Consider the following 20,892-nt stretch of genomic DNA (forward strand, 5'->3'; position numbering starts at 1 on the left):
AACGTTGACAAAGCTTTTAAACACCCACACAACGTGAACTCGATTTTTTTTATTTTTTTATTTTCAATGAATAACCCGTCAACACAAGAGAAAATACAAACTGAATTCTTCCTATTTGGAAAAGGAGGGACATTTAATAAAACTGCTGTACAGGCAACCTTATGTGTAAGAGCGGTAATATCAAGCATCCCACTGGATCATGCTGACTTGGGTTGACTGTGTTAAGATGAACTCAAGTGAAGAGATTTTGCTTGAAACCACTTTAATCAAATGTATGAGTCTAGGGATGTCCGCTGTCAGTGGAAGACAAGGTTTTACGCAGAGCCCACATAAGTAGACATGCAGTAGCCAACCATCACATTTCACGTGTATGGTGTGTGCCATAACACATTGCCAATTAGTCTAATAAAACTATTTTTTTTGCAACTGTGTTATCAAGTAGCTATTGAGTTGAAGAGGCCGCCCTAATATAGTACTTGCACACAGTTGGTCGCTTTTAGTCAGTACATAAATCCCCAAAACATCCTATCAATCAGCTTAGAAACAACATAAAAGGTCACTTTGTAGAGGAATATGTTTTATGCAGTTGCTGGCTACTACACTATCATGTCTACATATTGACATCAGCATCGAGTGCTCATGCAATGGCTGCCAGGTAGTCTTTCACTTCTGCCGGGGTGAGTCTCTTAAACCCGGCCTCGTTGCAGATGCCAACCTCAATGTTCTCCTCAGTCATCTGACCTTCAAAACTCTCCTGTAACCCAACAGTAAATGGTGTGTATGTGAATGACAGATTTTTTTTCTGGACATTTATAACAAAGAAAATGTACCTTTAATGTCAGGATGGCTGTGTGGATGGCATCTTCCAATTCCAGGTCGTTGTTATACCTGGAGAATGAAATTCAATAAAAAATCAATCCTGTAGAGTGCAGGGTGGTAACTTTCTCAAGATGATCCAGAAAAAGGGATTTTCTGCATCCATTATCAATCAGATATATTAGTCAAAAATGTAATAAAATAGCTAGGATAAAAGGAGTAGTAATCGGGGTTTTTACAGGTTGTAAAGTGACAACATAGGTGCCAGTGTCTTCACACTAATTTTTTACATCAAATTATATGCAAGCCCTTTATATTTAGAGGAATGTTGTAATATGTGTTTGAAATGAGGTTAAAGTGCGTTGGGATTATAGTTTCAGGGGTGAACCTCAGGTTGTAATACTTTAAATGAGTAAATTATCTGAATATAAAATATGGGTGGTTTCTCACTTTCAGTCATAGATGTACACATACAGGTTGTCAAGTCATCAAAACTTGACAAAAACCAATGTAACTCTTTTTAGGCTCTCATTGCATCTCAAAATATTTTAAATCAGTCTAGTTCAACTTGAGATACACATACCATATTCTTGCCATGAGATGAAACTGGTAACAGAATGCAAATTACTATATAACTTGAGTATGAAGCAAGCTACCTTTTCTCAAGGAATGTTTTTCCATTAACGTAGTTCTTTCCCATGGCTGTGGCTTTCCATGCAAAATATGCCCCCTGGGAAGAGGGGGGAGGGAGACAGTCAGCAATGGAATTATTACTCTTCTGTAATAATATGGAATATACTGAGTGACTCATATATATACACAATTATCCCAGTCAGACACTGCTGCTGAATTAAGTTTTAAAATCCTCAGTTATAAAAGGAATTGGGGAATCTGATTTTTGATCAATGCAGTCTAGCAGTGTCAACCACTTATTACAACTATGATGAATGAGACAGACAAGGGTGTTAGTCAAGTCTCAATAAAATGAAAAACTGAGCATACTGAGGGATCTGACTGGAACAAGTAGGGCTGGTCTTCATCCCATCCAGCTATCAACAATGACACCCCAAATGGACGCACTCCGCTGCAGAGAGAGGAGGGAAAAAAATCACATCGCCATCACATCGAGACAGAATGCATCCTAAAATAGTATAAGGCATACCCAACGACGTGGCCAAAACCGAATGAACTGTCACGCAATGTGCAGGGTTTAGCCACTAGTTTTCATGAGTGGCCAATTGTCAGCCACTGGTTTTGCTGTGATTCAAAATTTAAAACGCCAGTGAATGGCATTGCAACGTCACTGGTTAATATCCATTCATCCATTTTCCATACTGCTTATTCTCACTAGGGTGCTGGAGCCTATCCCAGCTAACTTTGGGCGAGAGGTAGGGTACACCCTGAGCTGGTTGCCACCCAATCGCAGGTCACATATAAACAAATAACCATTTGCACTCACATTCACACCTACAGGCAATTTAGAGTCTTCAATTAAACTACCATGCATGTTTTTGGGATGCGGGAGGAAACCAGAGTACCCGGAGAAAACCAACGCAGGCATGCAAACTCCAAACAGGCGAGGCTTAATTTGAACCAGGGTCCTTAGAACTGTGAGGCAGATCCGCTACACTGCTGAACAGTCAATCAAAAAAGCGTAAGCGAGACCCAACCACCCAGCAGCTGCCGCGGCACCGCCAAGCTGTACCTATACATCTTATATTGTATTTTACAAAAGTACTTAACTGTATTTATATTTTCCTATATACCTGCAGTTACAAAGCAAAGCGCGGAGAATATGTCACCAAAAGTCATGAATGCAAGTTTGCAAAGGGAGCCATTGATCATTGCAAACAGCCTCTCAAAATATCAACACTATTTGTTATTTGCTTTCTTAGTGGTAATCCGTTTCTTCCTTCACAATCGCAACAAGTTTTTATCGTTCAATAAACAAATACAGTACAGTATATTGTATGTGAAGCCTCAAAACCCGATACAGGCTTGGAGCTTTCTATTGCATCGTGCCGGTAGATGTGGTTTGCTCAATTGCTTGGTGTGCAGCAATTAACCAAACGAGAGTCCGCCAACTAATTTTTTTTTTTGTGACAGTCTACTTCAGTCACATTTGGCCGCGTTCCTTGGTGTGCGGTGGGCTTAAGCAACACCCATCCACACTATAGCTAATGATCAATGATCACATCCTAAAATAAGCAATGGTCAACGATAAGTCTAAGTGTCACCCACCCAGACTGTGTGTACTCCTGCATTACAGATGCCACTCGCTGTACAAGCTGGCCTGTGGGGATTGGTTCTTGGTACACAAGGAAGTACTGTTGTGCCAACTTCCTGGCTCGTCGGACCAAAACCCTGCAAATACCACATTTATTGACCTTTTGTGTAAGTACTAAATTACTGAAATACCAACATTGACACAAATAACTTGGGTATTTGCACAGGTGAAAAGTTGATAATCCCCACCTGTAGTCAGGCCCCATGCCACTGTACACCATGCCTATGTGCTTGGTGATGGGCTCTACTTTGTGAACACTCTGCTCATCATACAGAATAGACTTCTGTTTCTTTTCTGTTGCCAGGACGACCCCATTGGAAGCTGGAAAAATGTTGGAAACGAATCAGCCCTCACTGTCTTGAGCTACACTGTCTGTAAGCATTTACGACAATTATGAAAAATATGGTAGCTGAACTTTTTTTTTTTACACATACCAATGCTACTTTTAACATTTATGCACCTGTTGAAAACTGCAAGTTCAATTGAATTCACAATGAAAGATAACCTGACTGAAAATTAGACTGAATCACTCACTGACATATTTGTTGCACCATTTAAGTTAGCTCTTAAAATGGAAGGGAAATCGTTACCTTTAATGCCCACTGAGGGGGCTCCAGCAGCAACAGCAGCCAGTGCATATTCAATCTGCACCAGTTTACCAGAAGGGCTGTGAAAAGACACGCAGACGTTGCATTAAAATTATGATTGAGGAGAGAAGAAAAGATTACGGTAGGAGACAAAGCAAACACCAGCGCCACAGTTGGCGACTGTCATAAGTGCAAGCAAAACCTCAACACTTCTTTCATCTATACAATGGATAGCCGGTCGCAACATAATCTGGGAGATTGGCCGGTATAACAAATGTACCTAACCTGTCAATGTTGTATTGAGCAAGTTTGGTTTACGTACATCACAAATAAAACTGTCACGTATAAACTGGTTAGCAACATGCTAATCGAATTTGTAGCTGATTCATTGCACTTCCAGGTAATGACAGTGAATCGACAACATCAGATGCTAAAACTACCAACATTAAAGACGGCATATAGATTTTTCTTTACCGCGATTTAACAACACTCACTACAAACAGTGTGTTTATCGGATACCTTTAATTCAATGACTATTTTATGAAGTTTACCTAAATGTGGTCAAAGAGAAACTGTAGCCTCGTTCCGCCATGTTCTTTTTCTTCTTCTATTCTGGGAGTCAGCTAACAACATACCATTGACAACATTGCCACCTAGAGAGAATCTTGAGTATTTTCGCACAACGGATCACGAGTTTAATGGGCCATTCTACCGAATACGTGCAAATTGCTGTCCCAGAATAATAAAAAAAAAAAAAGGTATTTAACAAAACAATTAAGAATTCAGACCTTCAATATTTACTAAGATTATGTTATGATCTAGTTAAACACAAGACTGTAACTAGATAGTAATTAAGCTAAATATATACAAAATCATAATGTATGCTACCTTCCGAGGTGGTTTCTATTGGGAAGTAGTTGTCCGAATCTCTAAACCCTAAATTTCAATCCATGAAAATAATACTTAAAAGAATTTTGTCATATGGTGTATTTTAAAATATATTTTTTGTTTATTTTGAACAGAATGTAAAATATTGAGATTCATTTTGAAGTTTTTTGTTTTTTTTAAAATTACAAAACATTTTTAAAAAATGCTGTCCCACACTTTCATGTCACAACCGTAACACCAGTCGTTTTACCACATGGGTGGAGCCTGGTTTTAGCCACACACCTGAATTTCTGACCAGGAAGTGACGCTGCATCCCTGTCCCTCATGGCTACGCGGTGAATGATTACCTCTCATCATTTTTAAGTAAATGTGTTGCGAAGTCTGAAAACCAGTATCTTACATTAATAATTGTCACAACCGTACACATATTATCTGAAAGTAAGTACACTTTTGGGGGCTTAAAGCAGAATATTATGCTTTGTTGTGTGTACAACTGTTCAAACATCTGTTGCTAGCCATTTACTTAACATGTTTGAGTTATGCTAGGAATTAGCTAAAAATGTCACAACCGTAACAAATTGTAACGGTACGGGAGTGACAACATGTAATGTTCCACATATTTAAGGCACTGTTTGATCATTATTATTACATTATACTCTTAAAACATAATAATGTTATTATATTTGATTTGTAAAGCACATTTCATTCTTAAAAATTTCAGAGTGCTATATAATGTATGATATGATAAAACATGAAGATAATGTTGATTTATATTTGACATTATACAACTAAGCTGGGAGAAAGCAAGCAGCTATGGCAAAATAACAAAAAGAGTGGAGCAGATTGGGTGAGAGAATACAGAAAAAGATTGAGGGAAGACCCAAAGAATATTTAAAGAAAGAAAGAATGAAACAAGAAACAAAATGAAGAAGGAAAGGTCAAATCTATCAGTGATTAATCTGACAGGGAGCAAAAGAAGGTCAGAAGATAATGGCGAAAAAGACAGCAACATCACAGGGTATTGGTGAAAAGTCAAAAGAGAGATTGTGCACGGCTTCCACGCCACCTCCCACACCCTCAAGCTCTGCTCTGCGTGTGATGGAACTCTCTGTCCAGTTGATGATATCACTGAAGACCTTGTTGGAAAATGATGTGAACAAGCATATTAGTAGTTTTTGCATAGACCCTAGAAGAAGAAGAAGAATCATCTTTTATTGTCATGAACATGCATGCATGCACACGAAATTTGTTCTCTGCATTTAACCCATCACAGTGAACACATACACGTGTTAGTGGAACACACTGGAGCAGGGGGCAGCTGAAGCGCCCGGGGAGCATTTCGGGGTATCAGTGTCTTGCTCAAGGACACCACAGCCGTGAGTCCAGGGGATGTTGGCGGATGGTCCAGTCGGGGTTTTGAACCTAGGTCCCCCACGGTGGCAGGCGATGATCTTAACCATTGGGCCACGGCTGCCCGCACCTAACACTCGCACCTAGCATAGAAGCTGCATGACATACAAAAAAAACAAGTTTAAAAAAAATACATAAAATAACAAAGGCAAAAAAAACATTATGCTTCATAAAAACTTGTTTTTTTCCCCCAAGTATTGCAATTTTCGATCTTGGTTTGCTTCCCGCGTTTATGTGTCTTACTTGTCTGAGTGTAGAAACAACTTTGTAATTTCTGAGCAACCTAGTTTATATTGCGCTTCTGAATTAATGTTTCTCGGTGTAGCTGGCAGACTTATTTCTTCTGCATATAGTGCATAAGTGGATTGTGAAAAAGAACGGTATTTCTGATATGAGCAGGAACTCTGTGTTTCCCTACTTCCATCTTTGAGTTTTGGTCCTTGAAACTGACTCACAGTGTCCTTTTATTGTATCCCTCATCTGTGCAGGTTCCCTGGAGGTCAAGGTTATGCACAACATTAGGCGAAACCGCTTTTTCTGGCCGCAACGGGAGGACAAGATCTGGTACACCCTGGACAATATTGTCACCTTAATCCCTCATCCAGAAAAGGTCACAGATGTCCAGCTCAGCCCCAGAGTGTACACCGCAATAATTGAAAAAAGGGTGTTCAGCATGTGTTCAGTATGTGAATAACTAGATTATTAATATTCTTTTTTGTTTTTCTCTTTCTGAAGCTCTACTTTATGTTGTTGTTCTTTAATGCACTTACAAGCACAAAACACATTCTGCTGTGTGTGTATTTGTTTTAGATGTTTTAATGTGTTGCAGTAGATGCGCTGCTATGCTGAAGTAATGTAAAATAAATGGCTCTTAAAGAGTAAATGACCTCATTTTATTGATTCTAAACGTTTGTTTTTTTTAAATTCACATTGTAAGGCAGGTTATGGGTTAATATTAAGCAATAAGGTTGAGGGGATATAATACAACCTTGCAAACAAAATACTGTGGTCACGACCAAAACAGTGCAGTCACTACTGTAACAGTGTAAAATAAGAATTGAGTCATTAAATAACATTTTATGATAACTATTGGCACGGTGAGCGACTGGTTAGTGCGTCTGCCTCACAGTTCTGAGGACCGGGGTTCGAGCCTGGCCCCACCTGTGTGGAGTTTGCATGTTCTCCCCGTGCCTGCGTGTGTTTTCTCCAGGTACTCCGGTTTCCTCCCACATGCCAAAAACATGCCCGCTAGGTTAATTGAAAACTAAATTGCCTGTAGGCGTGAATGAGAGTGCGAATGGTTGTTTGTTTAGATGTACATTAAATGTAATAACTAATTAACTCTGAGATCTCTATGATCAGTGTAACTCATTTTACAAAAAAAGATTGCATTTAAATTTTTATGACTCTTAGAAGATAAACTTTGAAATTTGTTTTAAAAAATCATTTTAATTGATTTAGTTGTAAAACCCTTCATAATAAATTACTAAAATTATTCTTTAGAGGGTGTATGGACACGCAATATTAACAGATTAATATAATGTTTTTTATTGCAGTGTGTTGCTGTGTTACGGTAGTGACACATTTCAGGAGCGAAATGACATAATATTCAAGCTAAGTATTCTTTTTAAAACATTAAACATTGGTAATGGATCTATCTGTCTACCACTAGAGGGCAATAACGTTTAAACTGTGGCCAAAATGAAACAGAAGAAAAAATACCTTGTCGCACTTTAGTGACGACTGTATCTGTGACCGTGAGCATTTTGACATGTTTTGAAGGAACACAACGTGGAAGCTATAATGAATTTGGCTGCATTATTACACAGTTTAAGATGCTCCTTGCTACACATTGAGAACAGACTCATGCAGGCGGCAGGAATAGAACGACAGCTGGGTGAGTTTATTCCGCGACACAGTAACGTGTTAATATTCTCTGACCGCGTGATGTCTTTCAAAGTATGGCCGGCCAATGATGCGAAATGTCTCTGTGTGCAGTTCCAGCCCTAGCAGTTAATGGTCCTAGTCTGCTGCCGCCTGTCGAGGAACAGCAACTGGAGGAGGGGCAGAGCTTGAAGCGACCTCCCGGCGTTCTGGACAGCATTTTCTGGATGGCAGCACCAAAGAAGAGGCGCACCATCGAGGTCAACCGAACAAGGAGGAGGGCTGAGAGCAAACTTATCAAAGTCAAGGTACACTAAACGTAACCGCCCACTTATGATACTGAATTCAATGTCACGTTTAAAACAAACATTTGCTTAAAAATACCGGCAGCCAGTGTTTATCTCCTTGGGCCACAACACATGTTCTTATACTGTAATATAACATACATCCATCCACTTCATTATACAGCTTGGGCTCATTCGAGTTGCGGTTTGTGAAGTACACCCTGGACTTGCAGGTCACAACCATTAACGATCAAATGCACACCTATGGACAATTTAAAATCTTAAATTAACCAAATTGTCATGTTTTGGGAATGTGTGAGGAAGCCCCACCCAACCATAGGGAGACCAAACTCCTCACAGGGAGGCTGTAGCCAAGATTCAAATCCCAAACCTCAGAACTGTGAGGCTGACATGCTAACCACTAGACCGCTGTGCTGCCTAAAAGATAAAAGTGTCCAATACTAATATTTCTTGTTTCTAGAGCAGTAACTGCATGTGTAATCACTCCACTAGTTGAAATCATCAATATGGAATTGTGAATCAATGTACATAAACACGAACAACAACATTAGGTACTCCTGTACAATCTAATGAGCTCCAAAACACGAGCTATATGAAATCAATCTGTTGTAACAAAGACAATAATGCTAATTTTTGGGTAAGTAATAATTACACTATGTTTGTTGTTGTGGATGCAGTTAGTGAAGCGTATAGCTACACTGCATAGGCAAGGTAAGTATTAGAAGAAACAATGTTAGTAGTACAATAACAAACATTTTTAATATGCGGTTGCCACTGTAAGTGTAAACTGTAAACAATCTCTTATTTTTAAATACATAATTTTGGATCCAGTTCTTGTATTGGAAGTCATTAGATGGTGTAGGTGTCCAGAGTGAGTGACCAGTAAATGTATCCATGACTAAAACATTGACCTCTCCTTCAGCTAAACATCGAGCCGTGTCCAGAGTGCGGCCACTTGAAGCAGAAGCACATCCTGTGTGGCTTCTGTTATGCCAAAGTGTGCAAGGAGACCGCTCTAATCCGTCATCAAATTAAAGCAATGGAGGGTGGTCCTCTCGGGGCCCCTACTGTGGAGACCGTTGTCTTGTATGTGGATGAGACGCCAAGCGACCTGGACAAAGACAGGAGAATAGTGGAGAGACCCAGGAAGCGTCCAGCCTGGTTCGGCCAGTAATGCTCATGTAGTCTGGTTGTATGCAGAACACACCTTCATTTTATTGCAGACTGACTGATGTGTCTGTTGTCTATAATTGCAGCTTGTTTTGTTTCTGCAGGCACACGGCTGAGCAACATTTGGTTTGTTTATGCTGGTATATATGTGTACAGCAGTGATTGAATTCTTTTGTGTTTTTTAATAAATTTATTATGTGGGGAAAAAAGCAACAAAACCATCATTTCATCGTCCATCTTTTTGTATATAGTTTCATTTATTATGAACACAAGTGAAGTGAGCTGGAGCCTATTCCAACTGATTTGGGCGAGTACACCCTGGACTGGTTGCGAACCAATCGTAGGTCACTGTATACTGTAGATAAGCAAACATTAACACTTAGATTCATACTTTTATGGCCATTTTTGAGTCTTCAATGAAGAAGCACGGAATTTAGGGATTTCATCATCTACAGTACATAATATCAAAAGATTCATAGAATCTGGAGAAATCGCTGCACTTCAGCAGCCAGGGCGAAAACCATCATGAAATGCCTGTGACCTTCGATCCCTCACGCGGTAACATACCAAACTTTTTTTTAGTATTTGCGATGGTATATTGGCTCTATGGTAACATACCAAACTTTTTTTTAGTATTTGCGATGGTATATTGGCTCTATGGTGCCTTAGTAAACATCCATCCATTTTTTTTACCGCTTATCCTCATTAGGGTCGCTGGAGCCTATCCCAGCTATCTTCGGGTGGGAGGCGGGGTACACCCTGAACCAGTCGTCAGCCAATCACAAGGCACATGGAAACAAACAACCATTCGCACTCACATTCACACCTATGGGCAATTTAGAGTCCCCAATCAACCTACCACGCATGTTTTGTGATGTGGGAGGAAACCCACGCAGATACGGGGAGAACATGCAAACTCCACACAGGCGGGGCCGGGATTTGAACCCCCGTCCCCAGAACTGCGAGGCAGATGTGCTAACCAGTTGTCCACTGTGCCGGCCTCAGTAAATATGTGAAATATTAATTAAAATCGTCCACGCATCCCTAGGTTTTTCTGCAGAGAGGCCTGAAATCAGGTGAGTCGAATTTCTCGAGCTTATCTACGTCACTCGTGAAGATCTCCGCCTACCTCTCCGCTCCCGAGCCACCGCAGTCAACAAAATCGATACGTGTGCTCTCAAGTGGGTCTTCTACACAGAAGCAACCAATTGGAAGAAAGGGGGCGGTCTTAGCCAAATATGGACAAAGTGGATACAAAACTGGATCAAACAGAAATACGTGCTCATCATTATTGGCACCCATGAAGTTTAAGTACAAAATATGGAATATGTGAAGAAAATCAATCAAGTGAGACAACATTTTTCTGTAGAGAACTTGTTTTTGATACAAAAGAGAAAATGATATTTTATTGACGGATGAGACAAAAATAGAGCTTTTTAGAAATGCACACAAACAATATGTTTACAACAGCACAATGAAGCCTTGAGGGAAACGATTACTATCAACAGTCAAGCATGGTGAAGGATCCATAATGCTGTGGGGTTGCCTTGGTGCATCTGGTAGTGGAGGCCTTGACTGTATCACAGGTATCATGAAATTAGAAAATTATCAAGAGATTTTAGGGCGAATTGTCTTACTCAGTGGTAAGAAAACTTGGTTTGAGGCGAAGATCAAGGGTGCTCCAGCAAGACAAAGACCCAAAGTACACATTCAAAAGCACACAGGAATAGTTGAAAAGGAAAAACATTTACTGTTTTAAAATGGCCAGCAATGAGTCCTGATCTCAGTCCAATCGAAAATCTTTGGGGGAACTGAAATCTGCCACTGGGGAAAAGAACCCTGCAAATGTTTAAGACCTTGAAAAAATTGCAAAGGAAGAGTGGGAGGAAATAGCACGTGAGAAGTGCAAAAAGCTTATACACTGAACAAAAATATAAATGTAACACTTTTGTTTTTGCTCCCATATTTTGTGATCTGGACTCAAAGATCAAAAACTTTTTCTACATACACAAAAGGCCAGTTCCCTCAAATATTGTTCACAAATCTGTCTAAATCTGTGTTAGTTAGCATTTCTCCTTTGTCGAGATAATCAATCACACCTCACAGGTGTGGCATATCGAGATGCTGATTAGACAGCATGATTATTGCACAGGTGTGCCTTAGGCTGGCCACAATAAAAGGCCAATAAATAATAATAATAATAATAAAAGGAGTTTTGCTTTATTGTGGAAGTCTGGGGGGGGGGGGGGGTCACACCATATACCAGTCAGTATATGGTGTGAGCACCATTTGCCTCACGCAGCGCAACACATCTCCTTCGCATAGAGTTGATCAAGTTGTTGATTGTGGCTTGTGGAATGTTGGTCCACTCCTCTTCAATGGCTGTGCGAAGTTGCTGGATATTGGCAGGAACTGGAACACGCCGTTGTATACGCCGTTCCAGAGCATCCCAAACATGCTCAATGGGTGACATGTCTGGGGAGTATGCTGGACATGCAAGAACTGGAATCTTTTCATCTTCCAGGAATTGTGTACGGATCCTTGCCACATAGGGCCGTGCATATCATGCTGCAACATGAGGTGATGGTCACGCCTGCCCATACCATAATCCCACCGTCACCATGGGCCACTTGATCTACAACGTTGACATCAGCAAACCACTCACCCACACAACATTACATACGCTGTCTGCCATCTGTCCTGAACAGTGAAAACCGGGATTCATCCGCGAAGAGAACACCTTTCCAACGTGCCAGACGCCATCGAATGTGAGCATTCGCCTAACTCAAGTCGGTTTCGACGACGAACTCCAGTCAGGTCGAGACCCCGATGAGGACGACGAGCATGCAGATGAGTTTCTGACAGTTTGTGCAGAAATTCTTTGGTTATGCAAACCGATTGTTGCAGCAGCTTTCCGGGTGGTCTCAGACGATTTTGGAGGTGAACATGCTGGATGTGGAGGTCCTGGGTTGGTGTGGTTACATGTGGTCTGCGGTTGTGAGGCCAGTTGGATCTACTGCCAAATTGTCTGAAATGCCTTTGGAGACGGCTTATGGTAGAGAAATTAACATACAATTCACAGGCAATAGCTCTGGTGGACATTCCTGCAGTCAGCATGCCAATTGCACGCTCCCTCAGAACTTGTCACGTCTGTGACATTGTGCTGTGTGATAAAACTGTACATTTCAAAGTGGCCTTTTATTGTGGCCATCTTATGGCACACCTGTGCAATAATGATGCTGTCTAATCAGCATCTTGATATGCCACAACTGTGAGGTGGGATGGATTATCTTGACAAAGTAGAAATGCTCACATGGGCTCAGGAACACTTCAGAAAAACATTGTCAATTAACACAGTTACACTACATTTAGAAATGCAAGTTAAAACTCTACCATGCAAAGATATATATCAGCAACACCCATAAATGCCGCCAGCTTCTCTGGGCCCAAGTTTATCTGAGATAGACTGACGCGAAGCGGAAAAGTGTGATGTGGTCTGATGAGTCCACATTTCAAATTGTTTTTGGTAATCATGGACCAGGCCAAAGAGGAAAAGGACCATCTGGATTGGAATTGTGCTTTGTATGCGGACAAAAAAAATGAGAACGGATTTTTCCCCCAAGAAGAATAAAGTGATTTCTCTAAAATAGGGCTCATGGTGTACACTATTTAATATACATCATACTAATGTATTACACTCTAAGGCAAACCAGTAACAGGGGAGCACTCAACTCTTGCAGGTAGTGTTGACAAGTTTTTATCCAACTAAGAAAATAGAAAAAAAACACAGATACTCCAATATATCAAATTCCCACACAAAGACTTTATTGTGTGCAATATCTATGCATCTGAACATAAAATCGAGCACTCACCACGATATTGTTAGAACTAAAACATAATTGTCATAGTGTTATAAGAAAATACCAACTTCACATTTTCTTTGTATGTAGATTCAAGTGTTACTTCAGCCATCGTGATTACCAAACACTTCTTTGTGCCCACTTCTGATATTTGTTCAATTGATCAATTAGAGGCATTACCTTATGTGAAGTGTTATGAATGGCTGTTTATCAGGCTCTTAAACAGAGATTAACTTTATGAGTTTGAGCTGGAGAGGAATAAGCATCAGGACATTTCACTCAATTTCAAGATAAAATAACTAAATCAGGCAGTATCAAACTAAATGTTGATATACAAGTTCATCACACCAAGATGAACAAAGGTCCAGTAAATAACATTAGATTCCATGGTACGCACAGAAAGTTAGATAGATGACACACATTCTGACAAAAGATTTCAAAAGAATATACTTCGATTTTAAGCTTTGATTGTGTATCCAATGTGGATGTACCTCATAGTTTAAGCTAATGAGTCTTATTTGGGGCATCTTAAATTAAGGAAGAACTAATTTGCAGCATTTTTAAAAATGTGACAAAAGGTCTTTTCCAAACTTTGAGATCAGAACTTCATGCATATTCCATTTGTGACCCACAAGTCAAAGGAAAATGATTGCCTCATCTTGTCATCATTTTGTTTGCGGCTCAATGTCTTCCCCTCGAATGGCCGCCTCAGTTCTCTTGTGTTTCTGAACAGTGACCTGCAACTGCCAGTACTTCAGATACACCCACATGAGACTTCCGTTCTTTCTCTTGTCCATGTTCATCAAGTTTGCACAATGCTTATCCCTATTAAAAATATCTTTAAGATCAGCCTCTAGATTAAGTTCATCCGTGACAGGTTCTTTGACAGCATTCAGTAGCATGTTTCTCTCCATCTCCAGGCGCTTGTCTCGAGGGAGGAATTGAGAACAGTAGGCATTCTGACGCTCCACAAGTTGAGCCTCAAGCTCTCGCAGTGTGCCGTTGGCTCTCTGGAACCACTCATTCTGTTGCTCCATGGCTTGATGCAGCACAGCCCTTCCAGCTCCAGACTTGACATATCTTTGTTTCTCTTCCTCCAACCACTCACGCTCCTGGTGAAGATGATGACAGTGTTTGGTGTATGAGAGATATACACATACACATTTACAAGAAATAGCCATTGACTACTTCACACTTGTCGTTCAAATATCACTTTATGTACAGTACATGCAATGGGTGCAATTTGATCATTAGCCAAACTATGTCTGCCTTTGCTAGGTGGCGATGATGCTCCTTTTAGCTCGTTTAGCATAGAAGTTAGCGTTGTGCTAATAGAGATAACTACAGCTCTGTACAATCTGTATCTTGGGGAAGAAAGGGGCTCTTGTCTTGACTTTTGTGGTTATAGTGTTTAAATACTTTTTAAGAGCCTGGTTTTAATTGATGGCAACACAATAACCTAGGGGTTAGCACATCTGCCTCACAGTTCTGGGGTTCTGGGTTCGAATCCCGGCTCTGGCCTTCCTGTTTGGAGTTTGCATGTCTCCCTGTGCTTGTATGGGTATTCTCCAAATACCCCAGCTTTCTCCCATAGTCCAAAAATATGCATGCAAGGCTAATTGAAGATTCTAAATTACCTACTGTATAGGGGTGAATGATTATCTATATGTGCCCTGCTGCAATTGGCTTGCGACCAGTCCAGGGTCTACCTCACTTCTCGCCGAAGGTCAGCTGGAATAGGCTCCAGCTGACCTGTGACCCTAATGAGAACAAGTGCTATAGAAAATGGATGGTTTTGATCGATTTAATACAATAGGTCCGTTTCCGTCAAGGCACGTAAATGTACAGTCTGTGCGAGTAAGACGTGAGGTTACCTGCTGTAAACGTTTCCGTTCTTCTACCAGAAGATGGCTCTGGGAGATCATGGCCTGCTTGTAGCCTTTCACCCTCTGTCTCTCCTTCTCCAGCTCCAGTTCCAAGGCAGCCACGGCTCGGCGCCTCTCTGTTAACGTCTCCTCATATCGTGACTCCAACTCACTTTTTACCAAGAACACATCCTTGTTATACTTGGCTTTGACCTTCTCGATCTCTCTCTGAGACTCCCGGGTCCAGATCCAACCTGAGTAGAGAACAGGTGTTTTTAAGTCTTGATCTTGAAGCTTCATTCATTCTTCATTTTAAGATTAAGAGCTGCTGCATTGATGCAATTGCTCATCTCCAAAGATTGAGTCAAAAATACACAAGTGTACCAAAACATCACTGAGAAATGATATTTATGTGCAGGTTTTCTATAAACATCTCAGAATCAGAATAATCTTTAATGGCCAAGTAAATAAAGTCTCTTAATATGAAAACGCTAATGTTATGACTTAATGCAGCCATATGACTGATAGTGACAGTGATAGTAAATTACTGTAATATCAGATTTGCTCTCTTGTACAATAGAAGCACTGTAGAAGTTTGTAAAAATTAGAAATGGACCAAACTTTGGAGCAAAATTACACCACTAAAGTCACACAAATAACAACTTTCATCAAGCATCATCGACTTTATCTCAGTGAGCATCTTGCTTTAACTTTACAATTGTATTTTGCTCATTTTTGGCATTTTAGTGTGTTTTTTGAGGGAGTCACTGACAGTGTCGTGGTTCATTCGCTTGACTTGACTGCCAATGGAAAAGCGCGTGTTCAGTTCCCACTACGATGTGAATGCGAGTGTCGATGGTTCTTTGCTTCGATATGCACCCTATGTTTGACAGGTGACCAATCCAGGGCGTCTACAGTTTGCCTGAAGTCAGCTGGGATAGGCTCTTGCAACCATGAACGTGATAAGGATTAAGCATTTAATAAAAATGGATGAATGTTTCTTGGGATGCCACACAGAAAGTGATTTTAAAAGTGAAAAAGTGTGATGCTAACCAACCAAACAGAGAATATGGAATGCAATATGTAGGTAGCAGTTCACAGTGACAAGAATGGTGTACACATCTGTGTCTCTAGGCTGCTTAGGACAATATAACAACAGCTACACTTGTTGACATCAATAATAAAAGAAAAACAACAGTGCACTGTGCAAAGAGACTCGTCTACCAGGCACACAGTGATCGCCGTCTGCATGTTCGTCACACGTCATGATGGTGCACACACAATATTTTGTAGTTTGTGTAATATTTTGTTAGTTTTGATACAGGACAATTCAGGACGTTGTTCCGGGTGGCAAAAGTCGAAGCGTTCTCCGATGGCACCAATGGTGAACAAACCATTACATGTCATTTGATCAAGGCAGAGAACTGCAAAAAATAGGGTTAATGGCTTGAATTACTTTCTTCTCTGCTTCCACTGAATTTATTTTGATTCTTTTGAAGGGGAGAAAAAAAAACAACAACAAAAAAACTACATTTGGGGATACATCTGTTTTTTGTCATCATTTTAGTTTAGCTCAGCAGTAGTCACTCACATTCTGCCACCCAGAAGTATCCTGACACCTACTGTTTACAAACATTGTAAAACAGTATTTAATTTCAATCCTACCAGTCTTATCTGGCACTCTAACATTGAACACTTGCTTGTTTAACTTACGAAATGCAGCCAGTCCCAGCATAGGCACCAGCAGAGCATAGTTCCACTGGTTGCCATCTGCGCCTCCCTCCCCCCTTTCTCTTGGGTCTGGTTGAATATTCCATCTTGGAGGGTCATTCAGGTTGTTCATGGAGGCTGCTGTTACACCACACAAACAAATCAAAACATTATCATTAACATTATCTTGTGGTGTTCTGTTCCAAGTTTCAAGTAGAATGGCTTATTCAATCGACATTTACTCTCATTGTCAAAGAACGCAAGTCAAAGAATGCAAAGGTTCTCACACTCTGTCTGCCCATGTAGAAGTACAGATACTTGTGTGTAAAAAAAAAAATATATATATATATATATAAAACTAGGAAAAGTAGAGGTCATGATTCAACTCCTGTCCTTAAGTAGAAGTAAAAAGTACAGATTCTGAAATATACTTCATTGCAAAAGTAAAAAAATATATATTTTTACAGTCAGTTATATATGCGTTTTAATAACTAGGCACAACGAAAAAGAAAAGAAAAAAAACTGAACACAAAAGACTTATCCTCTTTTAATAATTGACATAATGCTCCTACTGAGAAGAAGAAGAAAAAATAATCACATTACATGTTGTTGTTTAAAAGCTAGCTAACATTGGCTGGACTTTTATGGTATCAAAACAATGTGTTGCCATAGCTCTGCTAATATTGGGAACCGAGCAACAAAAAGGCTGAGAAAGCTAATAATGACTGAAAAAAAACATCTTGTGTTTTTTCAGATTCCAGTGAACCCCCGCTATTCAAGGGAGATGGGGACTGAGCCCAACCGCAAATAGCAAAACTCTGCGATAGATTGAGGCCCACTAAAAGGAATTTTTAATTGCCTATATGTGCCATAAGACGGCGGCAAATAACTTAATACAGAGACTGGTATTCAGTTAGAATTTATTTATTTACTGTGTTCTGTAACAGCACACAAAGAATAGTCAGCAAGGTATCAACACCCTGCATCTAGAAAGTACACCATTATGAACCTATGTTACATAAACGGCTATTTTCAGCAGTTCAATTTTTCAACACAAACAAATGAGGTTCAATAATTGTATTATCTACCATAATAGCCTGAATAATGTGTTAGCACAAACTGACATGACATCACACATGGGGGAAAAATAGGTACACTAGCGCTTTACACAAACATTATAAGTCATATAAATGTTGAGAAATACAGACAAATTGTAAGGGCAAAGTTTTTTCTGCCTTATACATACCTAAGTTCTCAATCAGTCCATCAAGATCTCAAATGCGCTCTACTTTGATCTAAATAAGTTTTTTTTACGTTGTATCGTTATCCGCGAAGGTAGAAAAAAGTAAAAAGCCTATTTTGACAGAGTCAGGAGTAGAAAGTACACGTTTCAAATGTAGGGAGTTAAAGTAAAAAGTTATCAGACATATAAATAAGTAAATTACATCTACTAAAATAGAATAATTCAGTATTTGTATTTCGGTATAGTACGTAGGGCTATGCACAAATGGGTGGTGACTCGAGTTGATATTCAAGTCTGCAGAAAAAAACCAAATGCCGAATCTGAATTTTTGGATTCGAATCACAACGGATAAAAGAGTAACATACTACTAAGAGCTGCTATGCTGCCACACCACATTTACTTCAAAATATTTCCCAATTTTTAGTCTTCGTTTACAGCCGACAGAATTTGGACTTGCCACCCATAGTTTCTGCACATGTGCACAGTTATAGCTAGAATATCGCCCTCCACAAGATCTCTGCGGAAGTTGTCCATTACCCTAGCCCTGAGGAGCTGCACGGATATTCATGGCAGCGCCACAATGGGAGAGAGTTGATCCAACACAGCAAGAAAGATAACGAGATAGCCAGCAGCAGGCTAAGTAGCCAGCCAGCTAGCTAGACAGGCGGCAGCTGGTCCAAGACAGCAAGGATTGACGGTACCAACAGGCGCATTTGCCCAACCAACCAACCTATATTTGGCCATGGTACGGCGAGGGACTCTGGTTAAAATAAGCCATTTTAAAGTAAAAAGAAAAACCTTTCTAGAGGGAGAAGCGACAGCCAAAACGTTCCTGCGTACTTTCTTTTTGGTTCAATCAATTTGAAATGTTATTATATTTTTTTACTTTTCAGTTGTTGGACTGTTATTTTGAAATAGTACGAGGAACGATTCGATTCTGATTTATATGTTATTTCGTTACTGTCAATACAAATGGCGAATGAGGATTTAGAGGGCAAGTCCGAGTCCTAGTTATAGGGCTGTCACGATCGAATAATTTTAGAATCTATCTTTCTATCGATCATTCCATCGATTAATCGGACAAAACAACATTTTGCATTCAAGCTTATTGCAAAATATGTTTTTCAAATACTGTTGATTGAAGACTAAATTGCCGATAGGTGTGAATGTGAGTGCGAATGATTGTTTGTTTGTATGTGCCCTGCGATTGGCTGGCGACCAGTTCAGGGTGTACCCCGCCTCTCGCCCGAAGATAGGTGGGATAGGCTCCTGCACGCCCGTGACCCTAGTGAGGATAATCGGTACAGAAAATGGATGGATGGATGTTTATTAACCGATTATGATAATGATTGAACAAAACTACATAAACAACAATTAAGCAATATCACACAAGAGCGAGTGATGATGTACTCTACCTTTTAGAAACTGAGAGCTACTTCTTGGGTACTGATTAATGTAATGGGCTCGTTTGATATACACTTCTGAGGCTGACTTCAGGTTCAATTATATGTCAATTACAGTTTATGAATACTACAGCTGCAACTAACAATCATTTCCGTATTAAAGTAGTATTTTTTTTCCCCCCATAAATTGATTATGATAAAAGCGGCACGCTGGACGACTGGTTAGCACGTCTGCCTCACAGTTCTGAGGACCCGGGTTCAAATTCGGTCTCGCCTGTGTGGAGTTTGCATGTTCTCCCCGTGCCTGTGTGGGTTTTCTCCGGGTATTCCGGTTTCCTCCCACATCCCAAAAACATGCATGCAAGGTTGATTGAAGACTCGAAATTGCCCGTAGGCGTGAATGTGAGTGCGAATGGTTGTTTGTTTATATGTGTCCTGTGATTGGCTGGCGACCAGTTCAGAGTGTACCCCGCCTCTCGCCCAGAGTCAGCTGGGAGAGGCTCCAGCACGCCCGCGACCCTAGTGAGGATAAGGGGTACAGAAAATAAATTAATGAATGATTATGATTGAATTTACTGGTTTGGTCCATAACATGTCAGAAAATAGGCAAACAACTTGATCATTGTTTTCCAAAGTAAAAGATGTTTGCAAATGTCTTATTTTAATCATCAGTCTGCTTTCATGAAGGACTCCAGAAATCGGATAATATATACTGTTGAGAGGCTGCTATCAGAGAATTTGGACAATTGTAAGTTAAACAATGGCTCTAAACGATTAATTGATTATGAAAATGTTTGTCGATTAGTTTGTTGATCGAGTACTCGATTCATTGTGACACCTCTACTTCGTTACTTCGCACCACTGCTAATCGTATTATTACTAAACGACCACGAAGTCAGTGGTTCATTACACACTCGATTACCACTTCAGGTGAGAAGTCCCAATAACTTGTAAACACGCTAACAGAAGACGTTCAAACATGTGAATCAATGGGTGAGATGTACGCATCATCTTAATCAACTCAAATAGCCGCAACACAACAACATTTGCACCATGCTCGCAAGGTTGACAGCCCAGCTAACCACAAACAAGGCTAGGTAAAAGCTAAAAAACTAGCTAACATGTTAGCCTACGTGCTCATACACGTTAGTGTATTTCACAAATGCATCCAACGGTGTTTTGTGGGTTCGACAACTCAACGTGTGTCTGTTCAAAAGTACTGGTCTTGTGCTGTTGTGTCTCACCTTCAAAGGAAAGTCTGGGTCACTGATACATTTGTTCCGGGACCACACACCCTTGTTATACAATTTTAACTCGTAGACTGTCCGTGACTGTTGACACCAACTGTTTTTTATTTTTTTATTTTTTATTTTTTTGAGTAGTGTTATTAAACATTTTCCATTAAATGACACAATGAACACAAGTACACGAGTGTTTCAAATAATTTACATTTTGAAATATTCA

General features: G+C 40.1%; 3 protein-coding genes across 4 annotated transcripts; 1 reads left to right on the forward strand and 2 right to left on the reverse strand.

The window, feature by feature from the left end:
* Window positions 1-34: 34 nt before the first annotated feature.
* Window positions 35-4,349, reverse strand: LOC133479525 (proteasome subunit alpha type-2). The gene is made up of 8 exons (XM_061776643.1): window positions 4,242-4,349; window positions 3,694-3,770; window positions 3,292-3,424; window positions 3,058-3,180; window positions 1,819-1,900; window positions 1,473-1,546; window positions 831-888; window positions 35-754 (listed from the first exon to the last, which is right to left on the reverse strand). The coding sequence occupies exons 1-8, from the start codon at window positions 4,280-4,282 to the stop codon at window positions 638-640; spliced, it is 705 nt and encodes a 234-aa protein (XP_061632627.1). The 5' UTR covers window positions 4,283-4,349; the 3' UTR covers window positions 35-637.
* Window positions 4,350-7,699: 3,350 nt separating this feature from the next.
* mrpl32 (mitochondrial ribosomal protein L32) lies at window positions 7,700-9,571 on the forward strand. The gene is made up of 3 exons (XM_061776644.1): window positions 7,700-7,885; window positions 7,987-8,180; window positions 9,100-9,571. The coding sequence occupies exons 1-3, from the start codon at window positions 7,792-7,794 to the stop codon at window positions 9,349-9,351; spliced, it is 540 nt and encodes a 179-aa protein (XP_061632628.1). The 5' UTR covers window positions 7,700-7,791; the 3' UTR covers window positions 9,352-9,571.
* A 3,579-nt stretch (window positions 9,572-13,150) lies between these two features.
* Window positions 13,151-20,802, reverse strand: ccdc127a (coiled-coil domain containing 127a). Of its 2 annotated transcripts, none has more exons than XM_061777497.1 (4): window positions 20,673-20,802; window positions 16,786-16,920; window positions 15,082-15,326; window positions 13,151-14,319 (listed from the first exon to the last, which is right to left on the reverse strand). In XM_061777497.1, exons 2-4 carry the CDS (start codon window positions 16,913-16,915, stop codon window positions 13,873-13,875), a joined length of 822 nt encoding a protein of 273 aa, XP_061633481.1. In that variant the 5' UTR covers window positions 16,916-16,920; window positions 20,673-20,802; the 3' UTR covers window positions 13,151-13,872. The 2 variants fall into 2 exon arrangements, with proteins under 2 accessions (XP_061633481.1, XP_061633480.1); XM_061777496.1 differs by having other exon boundaries at window positions 16,786-16,923; window positions 20,673-20,787.
* Window positions 20,803-20,892: the final 90 nt, after the last annotated feature.

Source organism: Phyllopteryx taeniolatus, chromosome 6 (genome assembly GCF_024500385.1).
Source record: "Phyllopteryx taeniolatus isolate TA_2022b chromosome 6, UOR_Ptae_1.2, whole genome shotgun sequence".
Taxonomy (NCBI): domain Eukaryota; kingdom Metazoa; phylum Chordata; class Actinopteri; order Syngnathiformes; family Syngnathidae; genus Phyllopteryx; species Phyllopteryx taeniolatus.

Bases quoted from the DNA above. Each gene is read 5' to 3' on its own strand.
- mrpl32 (XM_061776644.1), top strand. From the start codon at position 7,792: ATGAATTTGGCTGCATTATTACACAGTTTAAGATGCTCCTTGCTACAC. The intron at 7,886-7,986 runs GTGAGTTTATTC...CTCTGTGTGCAG, and splicing joins AGGAATAGAACGACAGCTGG to TTCCAGCCCTAGCAGTTAAT. The intron at 8,181-9,099 runs GTACACTAAACG...CCTCTCCTTCAG, and splicing joins GCAAACTTATCAAAGTCAAG to CTAAACATCGAGCCGTGTCC.
- ccdc127a (XM_061777497.1), bottom strand. From the start codon at position 16,915: ATGAACAACCTGAATGACCCTCCAAGATGGAATATTCAACCAGACCCA. The intron at 15,327-16,785 runs GTAAGTTAAACA...TTCTCTACTCAG, and splicing joins GCTGGGACTGGCTGCATTTC to GTTGGATCTGGACCCGGGAG. The intron at 14,320-15,081 runs GTAACCTCACGT...CATCTTCACCAG, and splicing joins AACGGAAACGTTTACAGCAG to GAGCGTGAGTGGTTGGAGGA.
- LOC133479525 (XM_061776643.1), bottom strand. From the start codon at position 4,282: ATGGCGGAACGAGGCTACAGTTTCTCTTTGACCACATTTAG. The intron at 3,425-3,693 runs GTAACGATTTCC...ACATTTTTCCAG, and splicing joins CCCCTCAGTGGGCATTAAAG to CTTCCAATGGGGTCGTCCTG. The intron at 1,901-3,057 runs GTGGGTGACACT...CTCTCTCTGCAG, and splicing joins CAGGAGTACACACAGTCTGG to CGGAGTGCGTCCATTTGGGG.